Raw genomic sequence first — 24117 nt, 5'->3', positions numbered from 1 at the left:
AATCCCACCTGTACTGTATTTTCTTCCAGAACCAAGCTTTTCATACGTTTTCCTCGCACCTTATTTGCCACTGTGGATGCATTTGAACAGAAAAAGCATCAGCTGGGTAATTTAAGCTAAAAATTGCTGTCACTGAATATAAAAATAAAGTGTGTGAATTTACTGTAAATTAAGTTGTTGATATGTGCTAAATGGAATGTTTACTGGTTTTGTACATATATTGTGTCTGTATTTATTTAGTTCAAAACAAAAATCTGATATAAAAAGTCTGATATAAAATATTGCCTATTAATATTCAGTATTCTCCTTGTGAACCAACAGGTAAGCTTTACGCTTCCTTTCACATATTTTCCATGGGCACCTTGGCCCTGTGTTGTAAAAATCCTGTTGCTTCTATCCAACATTTTTACATGAAAGTGAATGACTCGGCAATACTGCTACAGGGCGGACTCTCTGCACAAAGTCATGTATATATATATGTGATTCATGCTCCTGCCGTCATTGCGGGCTGGGGGGGAGGGGTGCGGTCGCCTACCGACCCAGCGGTGCCGTGATTCAGTGCCCAAAAGATCAATCAACAGATTCAGGCCAGTGATGTTTGGCCTGGATCTGCTGATTGATCCCTGACCTATCAGAGATCTTCCTGTTTACATTTACACAGGTAAAGGAAATGATGCAATCTTCTCTCCCTGGGCACATTCCATCCCAGAGAGAGAAGAAAGCAGATCCACATGAGTAGAAACATTACACTTTTACAGTAAAATCACAGCTAGGTCACATTTAACCCCCTGATCGCCCCCCAGTTAACCCCTTCACTGTCCTGCCATCAGTGTCATTAGTACAGTGTACAGATTGTTTTACTGATCACTGTATTAGTGTCACCGGTGACTTCAGATAGCTTTAGTGTCAGTTAGCGTCCCTCCCAGATAGATTCAGATTGCCCGCCACTACATCAGTCATCACATTTAACCTCTTGATTGCCAGGAACACTCTCACATATACAATAGACCTCCATTGCTAGTACAATGTCTGAACGGATCAATATCTTTGATCAGGTCAGCACTATATCAGCATTCACAATAGTATAGTGTCCCCAAAAATGCAGCATTAGCCGGATCAACCCTGGCACCTGCCAGCACCTGCGTTTATCCCCTACGCTTAACCCCTCCTCCTCCCTTCTCCCCCAGCAAGTCCAGTGTCAGTAGATCACTGTCACTTGATACATTGAACACAAAACCGCAGTGTTCACAGTGTCAGGCCTGATCTCTGCTAGCACTTGCAGGTAAATTTTTTTTTGTAGCGGTTCAAGCAGTCTCTGACAGCCAGGTGCTCTTTTTCCCATAAGTCACACTAGGTACCTATAAATTTAGTGGCCAAAATGTCCAGTGAAAAGTACTCTAGTGTAGAGGCCTACAGGATTCTGAGCATGTCAGATGAGAGTGAAGGGGAAGCCTCACTGACAGAATCTGCCTCAGAATACAAACCTGTAGACAGCAGTGGCACCCTGACATATAGCTCAGACAATGGAGCAGAGGTCCCTGCTAAGGTCAGGCATACCTGACCGCGTTTCCAGGTTGCTGAGGTGGTACAATTGCATGCTGATTCTCATTAGCAGCACAGTGCCAGAACTAGTGCCGCTCTATCTTTTGGTGAACTGGAGAGCACCAGAAGCCTAGTATATCCTGGTCTTATACATACCAGCACTGCAGTATCACTTGGTGATGTGGCGAGTCCTGTAAGTGCAGTACAAGCTGGTGCGGTGGCTAGCACAAGTAGTGTCCCGCAGCCACCAAGAATTCAAACACAGGCCCATGGAGCCCATAGTGTCCTTCTGGATGTGCTTGCAAACCCTGATTGGCAGCCCACAAATTCTGCAGCACCCTTTCACTGCCCAACCCACAATTCAGGTGGAAATAGCCAATTTAACTACCCCCCTTGATTTTTGGAGCTGTTTTTCACAGAAGATCTGTATGCATTGATTGTGGATCAAAGCAATTTACATGCACAACCATTTATCGCCACCAACCCAAATTTAAACCTTGCCAGACCTATTGCATGGAAACCTCTGTAGCACTGGATGGCATTCTGAACGGCTGCTGCAGCCTTTGTGTATCGTTCTACATTGGGGTCCTGTGCCTCAAAAACTAACAGTGCCTCTTCAAGTAAAGAAAATCCCCTGGTCATTTCCTGTGTTGTGAATCTCTTTGGTTCTTCAGTTACATCTTCCTCTTGGCTCTCTTCGTCTTTTTGCTGGGCCTCGAATTCCATCAGGTCCTCATTAGTAAGCTCCTCATGTTGCACAGCAAGGAGTTCAATGAAGTCGTCCTCTTGCAGATCTAGCTCCAGCTTCATGCTAAGGGTCACTAAGTTGTTGAAGACCTCTTTGGACTCCTTACCCATCTTCTCAAGTCCATGAACTTCATGAACAAACTGCGGGCAAAGGTTCTTCCAAACCCCATTTATGGTGACAGCCGAAACCTCACGCCAAGCGAAGTTGATGTTTTTTATGGCCTTGTTGTTGTTATAGTCCTTCCAAAATTGTCGCAAGGTTGTTCCTGTTTCATCAATAGCCTTCACTGCCTGACGAAAAGTGTGACGTAAATAATATTTCTTGAAAGTCACAATAGGTTGGATGAGCGCTGTAGTATTCAGTGGCAGATGCACTACTTTGATGTTGGGATGAAAATCATCCATGAATTGGGGGTGTTATGGACCACATGGTGTACTCTAGCAGTCCACAGGACAGGATTCCCCAGGGCGCGGAGTCTAAGCCCCAGTCCACTTGTTCACCAGAGGTAATGACAGGTAGAGACCTTGACGTGAAGAGGCAGAAAGGGCTGGAGAGTAGCAGCTAATCCGTGCGGGTCGGATGGATGGCTGAGAAATAGCGTGGTCAAACGGGCCAGGTCGGTAACAGAGGGGTCAGCGTAGTACAAGGCAGCAGGCAGAAGAGTAGTCAGGTCACTCGCCGGGGTCGGTACCAGTAGTTCAGATCAGGTAGGGATATCCAAAAGAGAGGTCGAACTTAGCCAGGGGTCAGAGCAGGAGAAGTCAGCAGGGGTCAGGTCCAGGCAGGTCAGAAACGAATCTCAAACAACGGCAATACAGGAATAAGATCAGACCATACGGCAACTTGTGTCTGTGCAGGGCTGCGTTGTACGCCCTTTTTGTCCGTGGGCACCGGCCATTCAAGAATTGCAGAAACGTTTTGAGGATCCATCGCAACCCCAGTGGTGGAGATAATCAGCCCCAGAAATGCAATACTGTGCTGCTCAAAACTGCATTTGTCTGCCTTAGCGTATAACCCATGTTGGCGTAGACGCTCCAACACACTTCTAACATGACCCCTATGGGACTCCAGGGAAGACGAAAAAATTAGAATATCGTCTAAGTAGATGACAACAAAAATGTCCAGGTAGTCCCTAAACACTTCATTGATGAAGTGCTGGAACATGGCTGGGGCGTTACAAAGTCCGAAGGGCATAACGAGGTACTCGAAGTGCCCAAATCGAGTATGAAACGCGGTCTTCCACTCATCCCCCTCTCTTATGCAGACCAGGTTATACGCGCCCCTCAAGTCTAACTTAGTAAACAGTACCGCTGACTTTAACCTCTGAAAAAGCTCTGGGACTAAAGGGAGGGGATAGCGGTTCTTAACCGTAATTTTATTTAAGTCCCGGTAGTCTATGCATGGTCTTAAGGACTTGTCTTTCTTCTCCACGAAAAATATTCCAGCACCGGCTGGCGAAGTGGAGGGCCGAATGAACCCCTTCCGTAGGTTTTCATCTATGTACTCCTTGAGTACCCCCAGTTCCTGTTCTGACAAAGGGAATATCCGTTCAAACGGGATCTCAGATCCGGGCAGAAGGTCAATGGGGCAGTCATAGGTCTGGTGGGGAGGAAGAATGTCTGCCCCCCGCTTACTAAAGACATCTAAGAAGTCATGATAGGCCGGGGGAATAATTTGGACTAACTCGGCGTCTCCGTCTAAAAGGGAAGGGGCTGGGGAGCCGAGGAAGTCGGGGCGTGACAGTGTTCCTGGCAGTAAGGTGACCGGAACTGGATGGTCCCGGTTTTCCAATCAATCTGGGGATTGTGGGCCCGCAGCCACGGAAGTCCCAGAATGATTGGAAATAATGGGGACGCAATGGCGTCCAGTTAGAGAAACTCCTGATGATGATTGGTCACTGTGGTGCAAATAGGTGGGGTTTGCCGGTCTACTACGCCTGACTTAATGCACGACCCGATGGCTAAGAAGATATTTAACCTTGATTCCCTGTTCTGGAGGGGGATTCTCTGTTGCGTGGCAAAATCCAAATCAATAAAACAACTACATGCCCCAGAGTCAACAATTGCTGTCGCTGACACGGTTCCTCCTGGGAGCTGCAAGGAAACGGGCAACGCTAAGTAAGTTAGATGACTAGCATGTGAAGCAGATACAGAGGAAAAAACAGTGTGGCACTTACTCATTTTCGCTGGGCAAGAACGAACCATGTGACCGGCTTCCCCGCAATAGAGACACAGGTTATTCACCCGTCGTCTCTAGCGTTCTTCCACTGACAGAGATGGTCGTGTCATACCGAGCTGCATGGGTTCAGGGGCGTCATCATATTCCATGCTCCGGTTCCCTCCAGGTGGCGGTTGAAGAGGAGCGTGAGGAAGTACCCATGCAGGCCTCTGACCCTGGTTGGACTTTTCTGCCCTGCGCTCACGTAGTCTGCGGTCAATTTGAACGGACAGGGTGATGAGGTTCTCCAATGAATCAGGAAGGCCCACCCTGGCCAACTCATCTTTAAGGGACTCAGATAGACCCATCTGAAATTGGTGACGTAAAGCAGCGTCATTCCATTGGGTGTCCCCCATCCAGCATCTGAACTCAGCGGCGTATTCCTCCGCTGCCCGGCGGCCCTGCCTGAGGGCGTACAATGCTGTTTCTGCGGAGGCAGTGCGATGCGGGTCGTCATATAAGACTGCCATCGCATTGAAAAACCCAGTTACCGTTTCCAGCTGGGGGTCCTGGGTTTCCAGTAGTCGGTGGGCCCAGCCCTGGGGTTCATCCTGGAGCAGCAAGACGATGAACCCCACCTTCACTGACTCGGATGAAAATGTCCGCGGATGTAACCTGAAGTACAGCAGACATGCATTATGGAGGGCCCTGAATTTGGCCCGATTGCCATTAAAGCGTTCCGGTAGAGGCACATGGGGTTCCCGGAGGGGGCAGAGAGACCGTTGCCCCGGAAGGAGGTCCTGAAGGTTCTTCTGCTGCGGCAGGAGGGACTGGATTCTGGACCGCGGTGGCTGGTGCGGCCAGCATCTGGACACGGCCCTCAAGGTGCGTGTACCCTTCTTGTAATACCTTGACGGCTTGAGATAGAGCCGACAGGTGCTGACAGATTTCCTCCAGCGGGGTCAATCCTCTTGCAGGCTCCGTCATGGCCGTATGGTTCTGTTATGGACCACCTGGTGTGCTCTAGCAGTCCACAGGACAGGATTCCCCAGGGCGCGCAGTCTAAGCCTCAGTCCGCTTGTTCACCAGAGGTAATGACAGGTAGAGAGCCTGACGTGAAGAGGCAGACAGGTCTGGAGAGTAGCAGCTAATCCGTGCGGGTCGGATGGATGGCTGAGCAATAGCGCGGTCAAACGGGCGAGGTCGGTAACAGAGGGGTCAGCGTAGTACAAGGCAGCAGGCAGAAGAATAGTCAGGTCACTCGCCGGGGTCGGTACCAGTAGTTCAGATCAGGTAGGGATATCCAAAAGAGAGGTCGAACTTAGCCAGGGGTCAGAGCAGGAGAAGTCAGCAGGGGTCATGTCCAGGCAGGTCAGACACAGGTTTATCTGTGTCTTGTATTAAAAAATATCCATTGCTGCAGAAACTAGTACCTTAATGAGGTCAGACTGAATATTGTATAGAATGAGTCTGTGAATGGTGGTGAGCTGCTGCTGACACCTACCACACCCAAATTAAAAGACTGTCTGAATTAATGGAAATAAAGACATTGCTCTGCTCTTACCCATAAAAATGTTGTATAAATGTAAAAAAACAGTGGGTGCCTCCTCCACTGTAGTACGCACTGTTTTTTCCTATAGAGATAGGAATTTTGCACAACCGGAGCACTTGTCAGCACTTAAGAATATTATTTATTAGTGGGGGAGGCACCCACTAGTTGTTTGAGATTTATAGGTGCTGATTCATTCTATACAATAAGTAAGTGTGTGCAGTGCTGTTGGATAAGATTTTTCATCTGCAGTTAAAAAAGAGCATATGCCCAAGCATGGGGGCCTGGGGTGGCCAGTGGGTGGATGGCCCCTATGCTTCGACATATTTTTCTTTTTTTAATTTTGGCAGAGATTTCTTCATCCACGTCGATCGATGTGAACAGAGGAATCTACTAGGTTCTTTTTTTTCATTCAGCCCACGGGCTTTATGTACAGTATTGCATGACTACACAATAGTCAGTTAAACTAGCGCAGAGCTGTATAGTAAAAAATGGCGTAAATTGCAGTATATATACCATAGTTTGTAGATGCTATAATTTTCACACAAAGCAATTAATATACACCTATTGGGATTTTTTTTTACCAAAGACATGTAGCAGAATACATTTTGGCTTAAATTTATGACTAACTTTGAGTTTACTATATATTTTTATAAACTAAATAAAAAACCCAGAGGTGATCAAATACCAACAAAAGAAAGGTCTATTTTTGTAAAAAAAATGGACATAAATTTTGTTTAGGTACAGAGTTGTATGACTGTGCAATTGTCATTTGAAATAGTGCAGCACCGTAACACAAAATATTGCCTGGTCAGGAAGGGGGGCAAATCCTCTGGAGGGCAAGTGGTTAAACCGCTTATACATGGATCAAAATTCGGCCAGTTCAGCAGGGAGTGGCTGAATTCCGATCCGTGTATGGGCAAACTGGTTGGTCAGTTGATTTATGGTTGGACAGTTGATCTATGTCGGGTTTTTCCTGAATGATCAGTGCTAGCAGCTATAGCTAGCAAAACTGATCATTGTATTCTGTGGTTTGGGAAGGCGCCCTGCTGGAAAAATACAATAGCACAGTGGAAATGATTTCCCCATTCACATTGAATGTGTGGATGGAGGAAGCAGTTTTTCGTTCAACCTGCTGGATTAACAAAAAAAATTAATCATGTAGGCCTGCATTATCTGAACAAAGCAAGCCTCAATGCCAGTAACTGTTGCTGTACTATCTATTTAGAAAACTCATAGGGGTTGATTTACTAAAACTGGAGAGTTAAAAATCTGGTGCAGCTGTGCATGGTAGCTGATCGGCTTCTAACTTCACCTTGTTCAGTTAAGCTTTGACAGAAAAAAAACCTGGAAGCTGATTGGTTTCTATGCAGAGCTGCACCCAACTTTGGACTCTCCAGCTTTAGTAAATCAACCCCATTGTGTTCTGGGAATCCCTTGTTATGTAATAAATATTGAACTGCAGAACAAAGATTGCATTCAAATAGTAAATAGTAGAAATCAGTTAAAATTTATAAACAAAATAAAATTGATCAAAAACATTGTAGTTTCCTGTAAATGTTATTTTATATGTATACAGTATGAGTACAGTTATACATATACAGGCTCTTTTTCCTGTTTTTCAGTGCTATACCATTACTGTGTTTGACTGTTCCTTCCCTCAATGCTATTCCAGGTCCTGAGAAAAAATTCAGGCTGATTTTATAAAAGAGCAGAAGATTTTCACTTTGTAAATAGTTGGTTGATATGTATAAAGTTCATTTTCCTATTTAATGTGGTAGCTTTGTAGATAAAAGTTTCTCTTCTGTGACTGCAATATATTCTGGTCCCATAATGATTTTCATGTGTATTATTTGTATCTTTTCTCCAATTTTAGTTTCAAAAATCCAAGCCAAATACAAGGGGTGTTTAGGAAAAAGAGCTTTCCTGAAAAAGAAGAAAGCAGGTACTTATGGATTTCTGCTCTTATTTCCTTACTCAACTGAAATGTCTATTTAACCGCCTCCCACCCGCCATATAGTACAATGATGGGTGCAAGGCGGTTTTCTCGTTCTGGGAGTGCATCATATGACGTTCTCCCATTCTAACCGCGCATGCACGGCTCCGGGAGTGAGAAGCGCGGCGATTGGCGCTGCGCTGTGTGCCTCGGACACAGCAGATCACCGATCAACGGTTAGAGCCAAAGATGTCGGTTCAGTCATGTGATCAGCTGTGTCCAATCACAGCTGATCGCATGTAAATAGGGAAATGCCGGTTATTGGCATTTCTCTCCTCACGAGCTGTCACGCTGACAGAGGAGAGCAGAGGAGAGCCGGTAATCGGCATTCCTCAGAGGGGACATCTACACTGATCATCAGGGCACTGATGATCAGTGTGCCCTGATGATCAGTGTAGCCCCAGCAGTGCAACCTGTCTGTGCTCATCCATGCCACCTGCCAGTGCCACATCAATGCCACATTTCAGTGCCTACCAGTGCACATCAATGCCACATATCAGTGCCCATCTGAGCTGCCTTTCAGTGTCACCCGTCAGTGCCACCTATCAATGCCAGTCAGTGCCACCTATCAGTGCTGCCAATCAGTGCCAGCCAGTGCCGCCTATCAGTGTGCATCAGTGCCGCCTATCAGTGCCCGTCATTGCTGCCTATCAGTGTCGTCTAACAGTGTCAGTCAGTGCAGCCTATCAGTGCCACCTATCAGTGCCATGTAGGAGTGCTGCCTTTCAGTGCCCATCAGTGATGCCTGTCAATGCCCATCAGTGCCACCTACCAGTGCCTCCTCGTCAGTGCCCATCAGTGCCAGCTATCAGTGCCGATCACTGCAGCCTCATTAGCGCACATCAGTGAAGGAGAAAAATCACTTATTTACAAAATTTTATAACAAAAACTAAGAAAAAATGTTTTTTCTTCAAAATTTTCAGTGGTTTTTGGTTTGTTTAAGAAAAAAGAAAAAACCCAGAGGTGATTAAATACCACCAAAAGAAAGCTCTGTCACAAAAAAAATGATAAAAATGTCATATGGGTACAGTGTAGCATGACCGTGCAATTGTCATTCAAAGTGCAACAGTGAAAACTGGAAACTGGCCTGGACAGGAAGGGGGTATAAGTGCCCTGTAGGAAAGGGGTTAAAGGATACTCAGCTCTCAGAAAATGTAACAAGAGAGATAAGGGCAGGGGAAAAGTACATTTTCCATCTTTCATTTACTAATGTTGAAAGTTGGGAAACAAACTAATACCCATTAAGTATAAGCCAAGTAGTATTATATGGTTATCTTCATCTGAATATCATTATTCATGCATCCTGTCCTACCTCTAATTAATATACCGTATTTCCTTCTAAATAAAATAGAAGTGATGCCAGATTCATGGAGATATTTAGAATCCCTGATTCCAAACACAAATTTTAGCACTTTTGTTCTTCACTATAAGTAGCCTTGTGTCAAAATGTAAAAAGGAAAACAATAGAGATAGGCAATCCATTCATGAATCCTAATGAGTCAGTTGGATTTGCATACATCGATCAGCACATGATATTCTTATTTAATCAATAATATGTCTGAAAATATGGACTCTAGCAGCACTATCAGGGGATGTTGAAACTTACTGGTTACAGCAGCCCTAGGATTTTGGTCACCCAGGCTGCTAAACATGCATTTACAGGTATGTGCAGGCATTATTTGGTGGCTGCATTGTATGTTTGTAGCCTGTCAGTACCATTTGGGAATGCAAGTTTAGGAAAGAGGATTCGTTAAGAGTTTCATGTTTTAAATAAATTAATGGGTACTGTATTTATGTACTATATGGTGAAAACCTGTGCTTTCAGTGTTGACCTATAACAATGGATATCTTTCTCACTGTTTAGTTTATCAATGCATGATACTGCACAGTATGTCAGTAGATCAAAATTATGAGTATGTTGTAGATTATGCCAACTGTGCTCATTATATTTTACAGCTATCAAGCTTGAATCATGCTGGAGAGGTGTTCTAGCCCGCCGGGCTGCCAGGAAGCGTACATGGGCAGCTCAGACAATAAGGAAGTAAGCAAGAATAAATATAGTATATGAATGCTGTTTTTATATTGTAGGCCAGTGGTCCACAAACTTTTTCAAACAGGACAGTTCACTGTCCACCAACATATTATGGGGCTGGACTGTGGTCAGTAGGAGTTAAAAAAAAGCCCAGCATCATCAGAGGTTGAAGTAAAAATGTCAATTCGTAGATATTGAATGGGAGTAAAAAATTCTCCACTTTAGCGGTCAGTGGGAGTGAAACATGCCCCTATATCAGTGGTAAGTGGGAGAACAATATATCCTGGCTTTGGAGATCAGTGAGAGTAAAAATGTCCCTCAATCAGTGATAAATGGAAGTAAAACTGCTTCTTGGCTGGTGGTCTGTGGAAGTAAAAAAATGCCTCTATGTTGGTGCTCAGTGGAGGTACAAAATGCTGCAGTATCAGTGTCAGGGAGTACAAATGCCCCTACATCAGTGAGAGTAAAAAAATGCCTCTGCATCACCAATAGTAAAAATGACCCTAAAAATGATCAGTGGGCATATAAAATGCCCCTATGTCAGTAGGAATAAACAATACCCTTAAATCAGTAGCCTGTGGGAATATAAAAAATGCCACCACATCAGTGGTAGTAAGAAGTACTCCTACTTCAGTGGTCATGCCCCTACATCCAGGGCTGCTGTTAGAAATCACTGAGCCCTGTACAGCCTACCTGACAACCTCCTTCCCCTTTCCTTAACATATCAAAACAATATTTTCACTGAAAATACACTAAAATCATCATTAGCGGATACAAACATAAAATAACTTACAAAATTCCTGCTAAATTTAAAAGATAAAACTGTATTGAGTTCATAACAGGTTCTGTGTGTAAATTAGGTCTTGGGGGTGATTCACATAGGTTCTGTGGCCTGTACAGTGTGAATCGTGTTTTTCTTTTTTTTTGTGGCTATTGCTGTGTACAGGCAGCCTATGTTACGCTATGGGGATGCAGCAGCTGTATGAACACAGCCTCAGATCCTCATTTGACAGGCATGTGGATGCAGGAGTATGGCCCCTGCATACTGGCAGTGTGCATTCTAACAATATCTGCAATTATTGTTTTGTAGTTATTGAACAAATAGAACATTGTCAGTGGTATTATTAGCGGACAGAAAGGGAGTAAATAAAAGAAGTTAATTGTTAAAATGGATCACTTTACTTTCCCACCTTCCTCTTTTTTTTTTATAACCCCTGTTTACCTTGTGGTGTTCACTCACTAACCATCCCAATGAATCCAGAGTTGTCCTGCTGAAATCCTCTTCTCAGCAGCTGTTGTGTATTGAAGGCAGGACTGAACCCTTTTTCAGAAAAAAGTGTGGAAAAAAACGAAAATTCAGGAAGTGAAGTGGAAGAGGGGTGGATAGGAGGGACTCAATGCAGGTCTTCACCCTCACCAGGGTATTGCTTCCTCTCCACCCCTCCACTGTGCAAATCAGGCATTCTTTACTTTCTTTTTGTTTATGCTTTTTTTAAATGAAAGTTCTGAAGACATAGTCCTTCATTGAGAAAGGAGGAGGGGGGTAGGGTCAGGCAGCGCATCATCAGGAAGCTGCCAGCTGAACCCGGATGAGCCAGAAGCTTCCCAATGACTTCACCAAAGAAGATGGCGGTGTGGGCACAAACGCGGGGCGGAAAAGAAGCGGACCTCAGCAAGACAACACTGGATCCGCTGGGCAGGTGAGTACCTTAAACCAGGTAAGCAGAGTTTAAAGAAAAAAGGGGCGGGCGAAGGTGGAGATCTGCTTTAATTTAAGGGTGATGATCTGTTTTAAGATTTACATATATAGGGAGCCCTGTATAGTGAGCTAAATAGACCACTAGATGTCACCATAGTTGAGGTCAGGAACCCTTTTAGTGAGATTAGACAGTGCAAGAGCTTAGGTAGTCATTACAGATCCATTCCATTGTAGGCCATCTGTGGGTAATACGATTCTGTACAAGTAGTCTGGCAAAATTGGCTGTCTAGGAAATCTATGAGGTTCTTACTCTGGGAGGTTCCCCTTAGGGTGAAGGCAGGGATGAAAAGGCATAATACTTTTTGGACTACTCACCTCCCGTTTGCATGGGATGAAGGACTTTGGCAAACCTCAAAAGGTACGAGGCTCCTTGACTTGGCTCTCTGCTTGTTATTTCTCCATTTATCATGGGGAAGATATGGAATGGGCTACTGGGTGGTACTAGTTAGGCCAGACTGGGGGTCCCCTTGGGGTGCTTATGTATTGGCGCTCAGGGGAGGCCTTGCCTATAGAAGCTTAGTGAGTTTAAGGAGACCAATCTATACTAGGCAGAAAGGAATTTAAGAGCTTACATGCTCCCCCAACACATGGCTGCACACATGGAGGATATGCAGCTCAGCACATGTCTATGGTGGAACACAACACATGCACTTTAAATAATGAATGAGAGTTACAAAATTGGATACTTTTATTCAAATCCTTCTAAATACATCTGTACTTGTAAGCACATCTATAGATGACCTAGGTCAGCTTCAGTAAGGTGGCCATAGACTGGTAGATATCTGCTTGAGAACAATGGATGGGGAGATTGCCTGTTCTTGAGACCCATGAGCACTGGTACCTTCTGTGAATCTTAATCAAGATAGCTGCAGAGGGTACTTTGATCTTTGGAATGCATTACTGCTTTCAGGAAGATTTTACAACATTTTTTAAAACTTCCCTAACAGAAAGCTCAAAAGTGATGATTGCAGGGAAAGCTTTAAATTGGGGCAGCGCTAATTATTATTGTATCATCTATGACAGGAGTCTCCAAACTTTCTAAACAAGGCACCAGTTTACTGTCCTTCAGACTTCAGCCTGTGGTAATTGATGTTAGTAGGAGGAATAGTGCTCCATTTTTGGTTTCAGTGGGAGGAATAGTTCCCCAATGTTAGTGTCAGTGGGAAGAATAGTGCCCCATTGTTGGGATCAGTGGAGTAATAGTGACCCATTGTTGGTATCAGTGGGAGGTATAATGCCACATGTAAGTTTCAGGAAAAGTGCTCCGAGGGCTGAATATGGCCCAGGGGCCACAGTTTGTATCTACAACCTTAGTATTAGAACACTGTTTCATTTACAAACAATATCTAGGCAGAGCCATTAGAACATGGGTATAGTGTTCCATTCCCAGGTACCATTAACAGGCCTCCTGCCCTATTCTATGTTAGTGTGAGTCCCCACTCCCAGAGGGTGCCAAGTAGTGTACGTTGTGCATTCACCAGCACATGAACATTACTATGCCTGACATTTCACCGCACACACCTTCCTGGCTGAGCCAGGTTCTAATTTCAAAGCTAGGCCATTGGTAGTGAGAACAGACAAGTCCAGTAGATTTTTAACACTTTATTTTTGCAGCTTCAAGGTAGACAGCTTCAGGACACACAACTTCAGGGCATATGTCTTCTCAATTATGGTAACGGTCGTCTGCACTTTCCTAGGTTGTGCCATCTATGTCATGCCCCCATATCCCTTCTATCCAGGACACCAGGACCTCTTCAGACATTCCCCAGCCATGAAATACCAACCACCATAAGCATTTCATCTCTGTAGAATAGGTGCCACCGAGTCCCATGGGGACTAGCTCTGGAGTCCCAATCCTGTTCTCTCAGATTCCCTTCCTGGACTCCTCCTAAACTCTAGGTTAACCCACTATTTCTTTATGGGGAGGTCGCCACCTAGTGGCCAAATTTAGAAAATTGTATTAACACCCCCTTACAAGTTGTTTCAGTAATTGAGAACCATCATATAACATTTTTTTGCATACTTAATATCAGGATCTACAGACTAACTATTTCATTGTGTGTTTACAATTTGTGCAGGCTGTTGCCATATTATTGCCTAAGGCTTATCTTTAAAAAAAAAATTGTTTCTGCTGCTTGTATAAAGATGGTGCATATTTTCTTTCATATTCAGGTATATTGTTGGCTTTATCAACCGAAATCAGTCTCCCAATGATGAGAATAGAAACTTCCTCCGCCTAATGTATTACAACTACCTCTGCAGACTTAAAGACCATGTGCCTAAAAATGTCTTGGACAAGAGTTGGCTGACCCCCCCATCGGCTATGGGAAAGGTATCATTAGTGCTTTACTATAATAAATCGCACATATCTTAAAACATATTCAAGTTCTTATAAAGCATAACTGCTTAGTAGAGAGAGGATCTGCTTTCATAGGATGAAGGGTGGGGAGGGGCATTAGAGAAAGATGGAAGCATCAATGTAAAAACACACTGCAAGCTTCATACTGTATGTTTTATTAGGGGATAGTGCAAAGTGAAGTAAATGCTGTAATGAGTGCTAGTGTGTTTCAGAATCTGGGTCTTCAGGAAACATTTGATTAGCATTTTGATAATAAAGTGAGTTAGATTTATTGTAGAATGCTTCAGTTTCTTTTGTGTCTTGTGGAAGCAGCTGCCATTTTTAAATTTCCTTAACATTTGCAACTAAGCCATTTGAAGTGTTACTAAACCCAGGACCCTACATCCACTATATCTGATCTCCCACAGTACACAGAACATGGAAATGCAAGTATTTTAGTAAATATAAACTACTATATACCTTCTCTCATCAAAAGTTAGAGCAGTCTTGTGACCTCTATCAGTGTCCAGCCCAGCACTAGCTAAAGCTTGTAGGAGGAGTTTTCTTTTTGCTCCAGGAGGATGCAAAACCCCTGACCTCTGTCTGGACAGTGCTGATTGGCCCTGTGCTGATCACATGCACTCTCCAAAGAAAAGAAAAAAACTCTCTAGCAATACACACCAAACTGAGCATGTGCAAAATGCCTACGGTTCAGTCTGTCTTATCAGGAGATAAGAGGTGGTCGCTTGAAAAAGGGGAGGAACAGAGAAGGAAGGATCAAACGGCCTTTTTACACAATGCAGAGGATTAACCCCTTAGGTTCCACAGTGAGTATAACAAGCATGCTTTACTGCATATACAGGTTAATTTTACTGTTGTGGGTTTAGTAACACTTTAACACACTTTGAGCAATATTTATCAAGAACATTGGATGTAGATGCAAATCAGGCTGCCTTTCAATTAGCAGAGGGTATGTAACAGTTTTTATGTGTGTTTGCGACTTCTTCACCTGTAATCCTAAGCAGCAAACTGTGACAGGTCTGCAACAGATTTACCACTAGATGGTTCAGATTTTCACTAATAAAAACTTGCACAATTAAGAAGTAGTTAGGGGTAGATCTTTCTGAACAAGATCAACAACATACAGCAATTACCATCTAATACACTTCTAGTGACTATGGATGTAGTATCCCTGTATAGTAATATCCCTCACAAGGATGGATCTTGAGTGCTGCTCTTGAGCTGCTTTGGGAGGAACTTATGAATGTAGTGGTCTAATTATCATTTATTCTGTCCCAAGTCTGTCTTAAATCTATTTCATTCAGGGGCGGACTGACCATTTGGAAACTGGGGCACTGCCCGAGGGCCTGAGGTCAGTAGGGGGCCCCATGAAATGCCCTTGGTACCTTTTTCATAGGCTTTTGAGTTTGGGCAAGGACACAGGGGCCCCATGATCCCCTATTGCTCGGGGGCCCAATGAGTTGTCAGTCCGCCCCTGATTTCATTGCTTCATTTCATCATTGCCTGACTGTGACAGAAGTAGTAAATGTCCCCCATTCTGTCTCCCAGGTTTCAGAAAAGCTTCATAAGCTGTGCATGAGAAATTTGGTGAGAAAATACTGCAGGTCGATTACTCCAAAGACAATTGAGCAGGTACAACATTTGCATTAGTTTATTTGTAGGATTTGGAAGAATTGGATTTCAATAGTATTTGTACTGATTTATTAATTTTTTTCTGTATATAAAGATGCAGCAGAAACTTGTAGCAAGTGACCTCTTCCAGGGGAAAAAGGAGGGCTATCAGCAAAGTATCAGCCAACCCTTTGAAGAGACCCGGCTAAGTGAGTGTGGTACGACAAGAATTTGATGCACGCAGTGAGCTGGCTTTTGGGAGGAGAAATGCAAATATCAAAATGCTTTCATGGGTGGAATACTACACTCACACAGAGGGAGTCAAGCTAGCTAATAGTCATAAAACTGTTGGATAATGAGTGAGGAATCCCATGTCCAAATTAAGGCCGTTATCTCTTGTGTCAAATAGAATTTTCATTCTTAGTTCAAAAGTTTTTCTTTCCTGGATAGATTTGAAATTTCCTTTAAGAACTAAAATATTGAGGTCTCCCATTGTGAGGCCTGGTTGTGCAAAATGGTGTCCTACAGGTGTGCAGAGGTCATCTTCTTTATGTTCCTTAATGGTATGTCTGTGCAAATTCATCCTTGTTTGCAACTTCTGTCCTGTTTCACCAACATAAGATCCTTTGCTGCATTTTCTGCACTGGATAAGCTACACAACATTACTGGAGGTGCAGCTGTATGAGCCAGAAATATTGAAGATCCCTTTTGAGTGTCTGACACTTTTTGATGAATTGATTTGGTTGCCCATCATAACAGGTATGAATACACTCATTGAACAAATCTCAGGCTTTGTAGAATTTTTTTTAAAACCGTTAGTAAAGAATACTACTAGTTTCCTGCAAGACACAACTGACTTTCTGAACAAGATCAACAACATACAGCAATTACCATCTAATACACTTCTAGTGACTATGGATGTAGTATCCCTGTATAGTAATATCCCTCACAAGGATGGATTAGCTGCATGTCACAGATCCTTATCATCCTCACCAAACCACAAATACACTGCTGAGGATGTTACACAGCTCATTGAATTCATACTCACACACAACTACTTTGCCTTCAATAAAGACATCTATCTTCAATGTATGGGTACTGCAATGGGAAGTAAAATGGCACCCCAATATGCCAATTTATTTATGGCTGACCTGGAGGAAAAATTCCTGAAGAGTATGGAACAAAAACCATACAGATACTATCGCTATATTGATGATATTTTCATCATATGGACAGAAGGTGAAGAAAGCCTAAAACAATTTTACTCATTGATCAACACTTTTCATCCATCAATCAAACTAAAAATGGAATACTCGAACACACACGTCAACTTCCTAGACACCACAGTATACATCAGGGATGATACGCTTCACACCTCAATATACAGGAAACCCACTGACAGATGCAACTACCTCCACAGTTCCAGCTTCCACCCCCAACACACGAAACGTGCCATCATACACAGTCAGGCCATTAGATACCACCCAATATGTTCTGACCCAAGAGACAGAGATAAACATCTCAGGACACTAGCAGACGCCTTCCATAAGAAAGGTTACAAGGACAAAACTATCAACACCAGCATAAACACAGCCTTGAGAACCCGAAGAGAAAATCTACTTCAGTACAAAGAGAAAAAAACAAACAACCGTGTACCTCTAGTAACCACATACAACCCAGCACTAGAAGGGATAAGAAAAATAATCAAAGATTTACAACCCATTATAACAGAGGATGGAACTCTGAAGGCCAGTATTGGGGGTTGCTGGAATATTTCTTTCAGACAACCATCCAACCTCAGAAATAAACTAATCAGTAGGAAACTTCCTTCTGATTATGATGTCACAAATAATGGAAGCACACCCTGCAATAAGAAACGCTGCAAACTGTGCAAACAAATCAATTCATCAAAAAGAGTCAGACACTCAAAAGGGATCTTCAATATTTCTGGCTCATACATCTGCACCAAAGATCCATTATCTCCTGCGCTCAAAGACTCAGATCAAACGGGCGTTAGTAACAAGCAGCGTGTTCATCCGCTGGTGATCAGAGGTTGTGCAGCTCTATCATGAAGCTGGGGAAGCTTGATAAAACTGTAGAAGAAGATGAAAGAAAGAGCGCACAAACCTTGCGCATTACCTCAATAAATAGTGACTAGTTTTATTATTAAGGAAATATACTCACAAAGTGATGGTATAACAGGCATAAGTAACCATAATCCACACAGGGTTACAGGTAAATCCAAAAGGGGGGGGGATGAAGGCTAACGCGTTTCGAAGGGTGCTCCCTTCTTCATCAGAGCTGGGTTGAGCAGATAGGGACTTCAGTATGGCAGAGTTCCCATGGCAAGGAGACTTTCAGCCACTGAGTGTCAGTATTACAGCAGTTTAGCCTGTTTAGTGTCGACACTAGTGAAGAAGTGAGCACCCTTTGAAATGCGTTAGCCTTCATTCCCCCCCCCCTTTTGGATTTACCTGTAACCCTGTGTGGATTATGGTTACTTATGCCTCTTATACCATCACTTTGTGAGTATATTTCCTTAATTATAAAATTAGTCACTATTTATTGAGGTAATGCGCAAGGTTTGTGTGCTCTTTCTTTCATCTTCTCATACAGCTGCACCTCCAGTAATGTTGTGTGCCTTATCCAGTGCAGAAAATGCAGCAAAGGATCTTATGTTGGCGAAACAGGACAGAAGTTGCAAACAAGGATGAATTTGCACAGACGTACCATCAAGGAACATAAAGAAGATGACCTCTGCACACCTGTAGGACACCATTTTGCACAACCAGGCCACATAATGGGAGACCTCAATATTTTAGTTCTTAAAGGAAATTTCAAATCCATCCAGGAAAGAAAAACATTTGAACTAAGAATGATAATTCTATTTGACGCAAGAGATAACGGCCTTAATGTGGACATGGGATTCCTCACTAATTATCCAACAGTTTTATGACTATTAGCTAGCTTGACTCCCTCTGTGTGAGTGTAGTATTCCCTCCTCCCCCCTCGCTTTGGCTGTATTTTATTTCTAGCCTCTCTCTTTTTTTTTTTTTCTTCATCTCTTCTAACATTCTACTGAAACTTTGTGATTTGAACAGTACTGCTTGGACTTTGAAGAAGGGGACATACCCTGAAAGCTTGTCCTCAAAATTGTATGTTAGTGCAAATAAAAAAAGTATCACGGACAGTACTCAATTGTTTTGGTCGCAAATGCACTAATACGGCTACAATCACCTCAAACATTTTTGTATTTAGTCTTTGTGTGCAATAAGAGGGGAGCACATTCAAACAGCTGCTGGGACTCATTTATTAGCTCACCCATAGCACAGGCAATAATCTTGTATTTGCATGTAGACTGACCTAGGAAACAACCATATGTAATGCTGAGCCTCCATGACTGAAATAATTCAAATCAAATTAATGAAAGGAGCAAGCAAGGGGCAGTACAGTTGGGAAGGTTGGGGAGGAAAGACCTAGATGATGCTGAATATCCTCCAGCTTGGAAGTAAGCTGGATTCTGATTTGCTTCAATGTCTAATACACACTGCGAGAAGCTCACAGTGTGCAGAAAATCAGAGTAAGCAATTTCAGTACAGGAGAAGAGCCTACACAGCTGTGCAAGACAGAAGGTAAGGATGAGTTCAGCTTTAAGCTAATGTTTGCTTGTTTAATCCTTTTAATTATCCCTTTGGTTTTACATGTGCAAATTCAAACAGCTTGCTAGAAACTTTACACGATTGTTCTTTAAAATGTTTTTTTTTTTTGCTTGTTAATTGCAACACCAGATTTGTATTAGTTTGAGCACATGTAATCTTTTGTTGTGATTTGAATCTTAGGTGAGCAGGATCTCAATCCAAAACTGCTTATGAACATGTGCTATGACAAGATTAAGGTAAGGAGTCTGTAGTTGTACAAAGCTCATGCACCAGGAACTCTCTTTTTGATTATGTTATTATACAAAATGCAAATGTGTACATGCATTGTACAAACCGTTTCAATGCAAAATGGGACCAATGGAATTAAAATGTGCATTTAACAGCAAAGCTATTCTTGCCTTTAAAAAGGTAGACACTGAAGCAAAGTAAATAAACTAGCAATCATTCAAGCCTTATACAATTATTGTTTGGTATGGGTTTCTGAATTTTTATACTTCATTGCTGCTTTTTGCCCACCCTATTTATTAAACTTTTGTAATCACAACTGATACAAAAAAATCACTCTTAAAGTGCAATGATAGTGACACAAAAGAAAATGCAAGCTTTCTACTGCATCCTGTAGGCAATCTGACATTCCTAATTTGTAAAGGAGGTCAATAATATCTAAAATTAATTTAAACCTTTGAGCACACATAAACAGATGATCTTTGTAATATATGTGTAATGTGTTTCCACATGTGATCAGTATGGCATTTCAGCAATCAAGTACGATAGACATGGATTTAAGACTCGATCTCGACAACTCCTGTTGACACAGACAAAACTGTATGTGACTGAACAAGGCAAAATCAAGCAGAGGATTGAATACTCAAATATAAAAGGTAACAAAAATGCATCGTATTATTATTTGCAAATATTACATAGAGTACATCAAGGATACATTTTGCTCACAGCATTGAAAACTTTTCTTTCTTCAGACATTTTGATAAAAGTGGATGTCAGATCACAAACCTTTTTTCTAGTTTTGAATAGACTCAGGGTCAAAAATGGGGTTGTACTGATGTCTGGTGCTCCAATTGAGAGCTTTAGGCTCCAGGTACACTGCAACTGATAAACTCACGTTTAGGAGCTTTTCTGTGTTTTTTTTTCAGCAGTCCCTGAACTCTCCCTAATGTTTTCCTATGTGTCCATATACATTATGTAATTTACAGTCCTTTACAGGCAGTTGAGTTTACAGTCGTTTTTGCGTTCAGGAGTATATTTTATCAGCGTTTCAAACGCCAAACGCTTGTAAACGCGTGTGAACGTGGCTAACTGTGTTTATAAGCATTTGCATTTGGAAATTTTTTTTAACTCTTCCATTTTCAGATGCTGTCCAGAGCCTTTTTTCATCATGAAAAATGCATGCAAAGCATTTTCCCAGTACTCAAATGGACCTGGTACACCATACTTTGAGGTTTCACATGAAAGAAAATATGTTAGACACTGCTGCAATAATTTCTGCACAGAAATGAGCTGGAACACATCCAAACACCACAAAAAAAAGACAGCTAATCTCAAATCTCAACAAATACTGTTCTCTCTGCTTCTGCTCTCTCTATTTCTCTCAAAATGTCTTAAATAGTTAATTTTTTACTGTTACTGTTTTTCAGTGCATTTGGGCATTTTGGAAGGTCTCCTGAGGTTATCTTTAAAAAACGCTTCTAAACGCAAACGCTCATAAAAGCGGTATGCAAATGCGGCTAAACATACGATTTTTAACCTACGTTTTCCAGCAGTCAGATTCCATCGTTCAGAAGTGTCTTGTGTACATGGAGCCTTACCCTCACGTCCTGTCTTGCTGACAATGTTTTCAGCACCCAGGAAGTAAGAAGGGAAAATCTGCAATTGCAAACAGAAAACAATCTTACAGAAGCTGGCTTTCCCGTAAGCTGGTTGCACACTAAAAGTTTTTCCTTTACCATACATCACGGGACAAAGAGCAAGCTATAATCATTACCCTCTGTGTTATGCACCAGCTATAGGTGAATGGACACTGGCAAACCAAAAACAGACAGGAAGTCCTCCCCTATATAATGCCTCCCATACAGGAAGTCCCTCAGTTTTTTTGCTAGTGTCTTGAAGGTGATGGTCATTGATGTTCAGCTCTCAGTGAGAATACTTGTGGTCTCAAAATTGTTCTAATAGCGACTGGATAGAATGGCTGGGTGCTAAAATGGATGGTACCCAAGCCCCATAGCAGAGATAAATGACCTGGTGAGGATTGCCTGTAATGCAGCTTTTTGGTGCTGGACCCTGCTTTACGGAACCCTGGCCAGTAAGCACTGATCAAGGAAGCTTCTGGCAGGGTATTATACAGGTCCAAGGCAGTGGACCCCGGAGCAGAAAAGGGGGACTGAGTCCATGAAGATCCTGAATGACTAAGCCCACCAAGATGGGTGAACATTGGATCTCTGTTTTTTTTTTTTTTAAACAGGAACCTACGGCAGGATTGGTAAGTTTTAGTGGCAGGGTAACTTTTAAATAATTTGGGGCTGTCAGGGGTCCTTCTCTTTGTTAGCAACTAGGTAGTAGGTGTGCTCACATTATGAATATGCATATGCAGTATGCTCACAGTGGATTCAGTGATCTCTTGTCTTAGTAAACATCTAACTTGTCTAGATTTTTAGGACCCAGCTGACAGGAGGCTGGAATCTATTCTGAAAGTTTCTTTTTCCTTTTCTGGCTCTGCTATGCAACCCACTGTGACAGCCATTAGCGTTTGCCAGAGCCTGGAATAGACAGAAAAAAAACACCTCAGGCTGTGTGGTTCGTGGCTCTAGCCAACAGATTATGCATTAAGCTCTGTTGTCAGTTCCCAGACGCAGGGTTCTGTGGTTAAAAAGCTGGTCTGCTGAGCCGTCCTGTAAAAAAGTGGTTGGTGGGCTTTGCTTTTCATGGAGAATGCCTGTTGGTGAGTAGTGATGGGCTTCACGTTCATGTGATGGGCTTCATGTTCAAGTGGAACGTAAGTTCCACTCGAACAAGGGCCATTCCTGTGTTCACTGAACACATGAATGGTAAGGGCATTCGGCGGGAGCAGGCGTAGAGAGCGGAGCAGTTTTTTTTTTTGTGTCGGCGGTGTCTGCGGGCATAATGATTGACATTGGATCTACTGCGGGGGACATTATTTAAATTTTTGCTGGTAATAAAGGACTTGTCAAAGACTGTCTCCTGTCATTTTTTACACTACACTTTTTTTTGTGAATGGGTGGGGGGAATGGGATCTGGGGGCCCCCTTGTTACAGGACACTTTTAGATTCCGATAAGCTCCATGCCCGCAGACCTCCACAACCACCAGCCAGGGTTGTGGGGAAGAGACCCTTGTCCCCAACAACATGGGGGCAAGGTGCTTTAAGGAGGAGCTCCCATGCCCCAAAGCACCCCCCCCCCATGTTGAGGGCATGTGGCCTTGTATGGTCCAGTTTTTTAAATTTTGGTGTGGGGGGTTACCCTCAAAATCCATACCAGACCCATAGGGCTTGGTATGGATACGCTGTTTTTTTTAAAAAATATTAAATTGTCGGGCAATGTCAACATTTCTTTTGACATTCAGCTGTCAGCAGGGAACCCCGCTGACAGCTGAAACATTAAAGAATGTTTCACTACTAAAATAGCGCATGATTTAATAATATAACTCATGTGGTTTTTTAGTCGCTGAGCAGTATCTTGCCACATACTCAGATGCGGTGAGATACCGCTTAGTAAATTGTCCCAGTTGGAAGTTCGCAGTCGAATGTTCGGTAGGTCCAAATGTTTAACCATGAACTGAACAGGGGGGTGCTTGGCCCATCACTATTGGTGAGGATTGGACAAAATACATCCAGGAGATCTCTGTGGAAAGAGTTCCCTTTCTGGCACCTAAAAAGAAGGGCAGATGTCCGGTTTACAGAGGAACAGTTACTTCGCCAGTTGGTACCTCATCATCCAGGCAGTCTTTTTAGCACCCATAGGCATTTGGATCCAGAGGGAAAACACAGGGCCAGAGGGCTGGCCATAGCTCCAGAAAAAGGCCTGTCTCTGAGAAATCAGGTCCCAGAAGCTAAAATAGGCAAAAGTTCCTTCAATATGTCTTTTCCATGAGCTGTGTCAGGGACCATCGCGACGCATGGGTCTACACTTTCGTAGGTGTCTGTCAAGACATGCAGGCAGCAGGGCACTAGGTCCCAGGCGCACCCGTCGCCTATGATGGTGCTGGGCAGGCACTAGGACCTAGGCTGCGCCTGTCAGGTGCAGGGCGGGCTACTTAAACCAGCCCTGCACAGACACAAGTTGCCATATGGTCTGATCTTGTTCCTGTGTTCCTGTATTCCCGTTGTTTGAGATTCGTTGCTGACCTGCCTGGACCTGACCCCTGCTGACTTCTCCTGCTCTGACCCCTGGCTAAGTTTGACCTCTCTTTTGGATATCCCTACCTGATCTGAACTACTGGTACCGACCCCGACGAGTGACCTGACTATCCTTCTGCCTGCTGCCTTGTACTACGCTGACCCCTCTGTTACCGACCTGGCCCGTTTGACCACACTATTGCTCAGCCATCCATCCGACCCGAACGGATTAGCTGCTACTCTCCAGACCAGTCTGCTTCACATGCTAGTCATTCAAGTTACATAGCGTTGCCTGTTTCCTTGCAGCTCCCAGGAGGAACCGTGTCAGCAACAGCAAT

At 43.3% G+C, this 24117-nt stretch overlaps 1 protein-coding gene across 1 annotated transcript in view; it reads left to right on the top strand.

Annotated features, from left to right (window-relative positions):
* The window catches only part of MYO1H (myosin IH), a 142034-nt gene that overhangs the window by 95528 nt on the left and 22389 nt on the right, over positions 1-24117 (top strand). The window contains exons 21-28 of the mRNA XM_089675765.1: positions 30-106; positions 7873-7941; positions 9949-10033; positions 13956-14115; positions 15691-15774; positions 15869-15962; positions 19593-19648; positions 20158-20293. Of these exons, the coding sequence (XP_089531891.1) occupies positions 30-106; positions 7873-7941; positions 9949-10033; positions 13956-14115; positions 15691-15774; positions 15869-15962; positions 19593-19648; positions 20158-20293 (761 nt within the window). The remainder of the gene's footprint in view (positions 1-29; positions 107-7872; positions 7942-9948; positions 10034-13955; positions 14116-15690; positions 15775-15868; positions 15963-19592; positions 19649-20157; positions 20294-24117) is intronic.

The sequence above is a fragment of the Staurois parvus genome, unplaced genomic scaffold (genome assembly GCF_062004578.1).
Source record: "Staurois parvus isolate SC_StPar_1 unplaced genomic scaffold, SC_StPar_1.0 ptg000158l, whole genome shotgun sequence".
Lineage (NCBI taxonomy): Eukaryota > Metazoa > Chordata > Amphibia > Anura > Ranidae > Staurois > Staurois parvus.
This window is presented reverse-complemented; position numbering and strand designations above follow the sequence as displayed.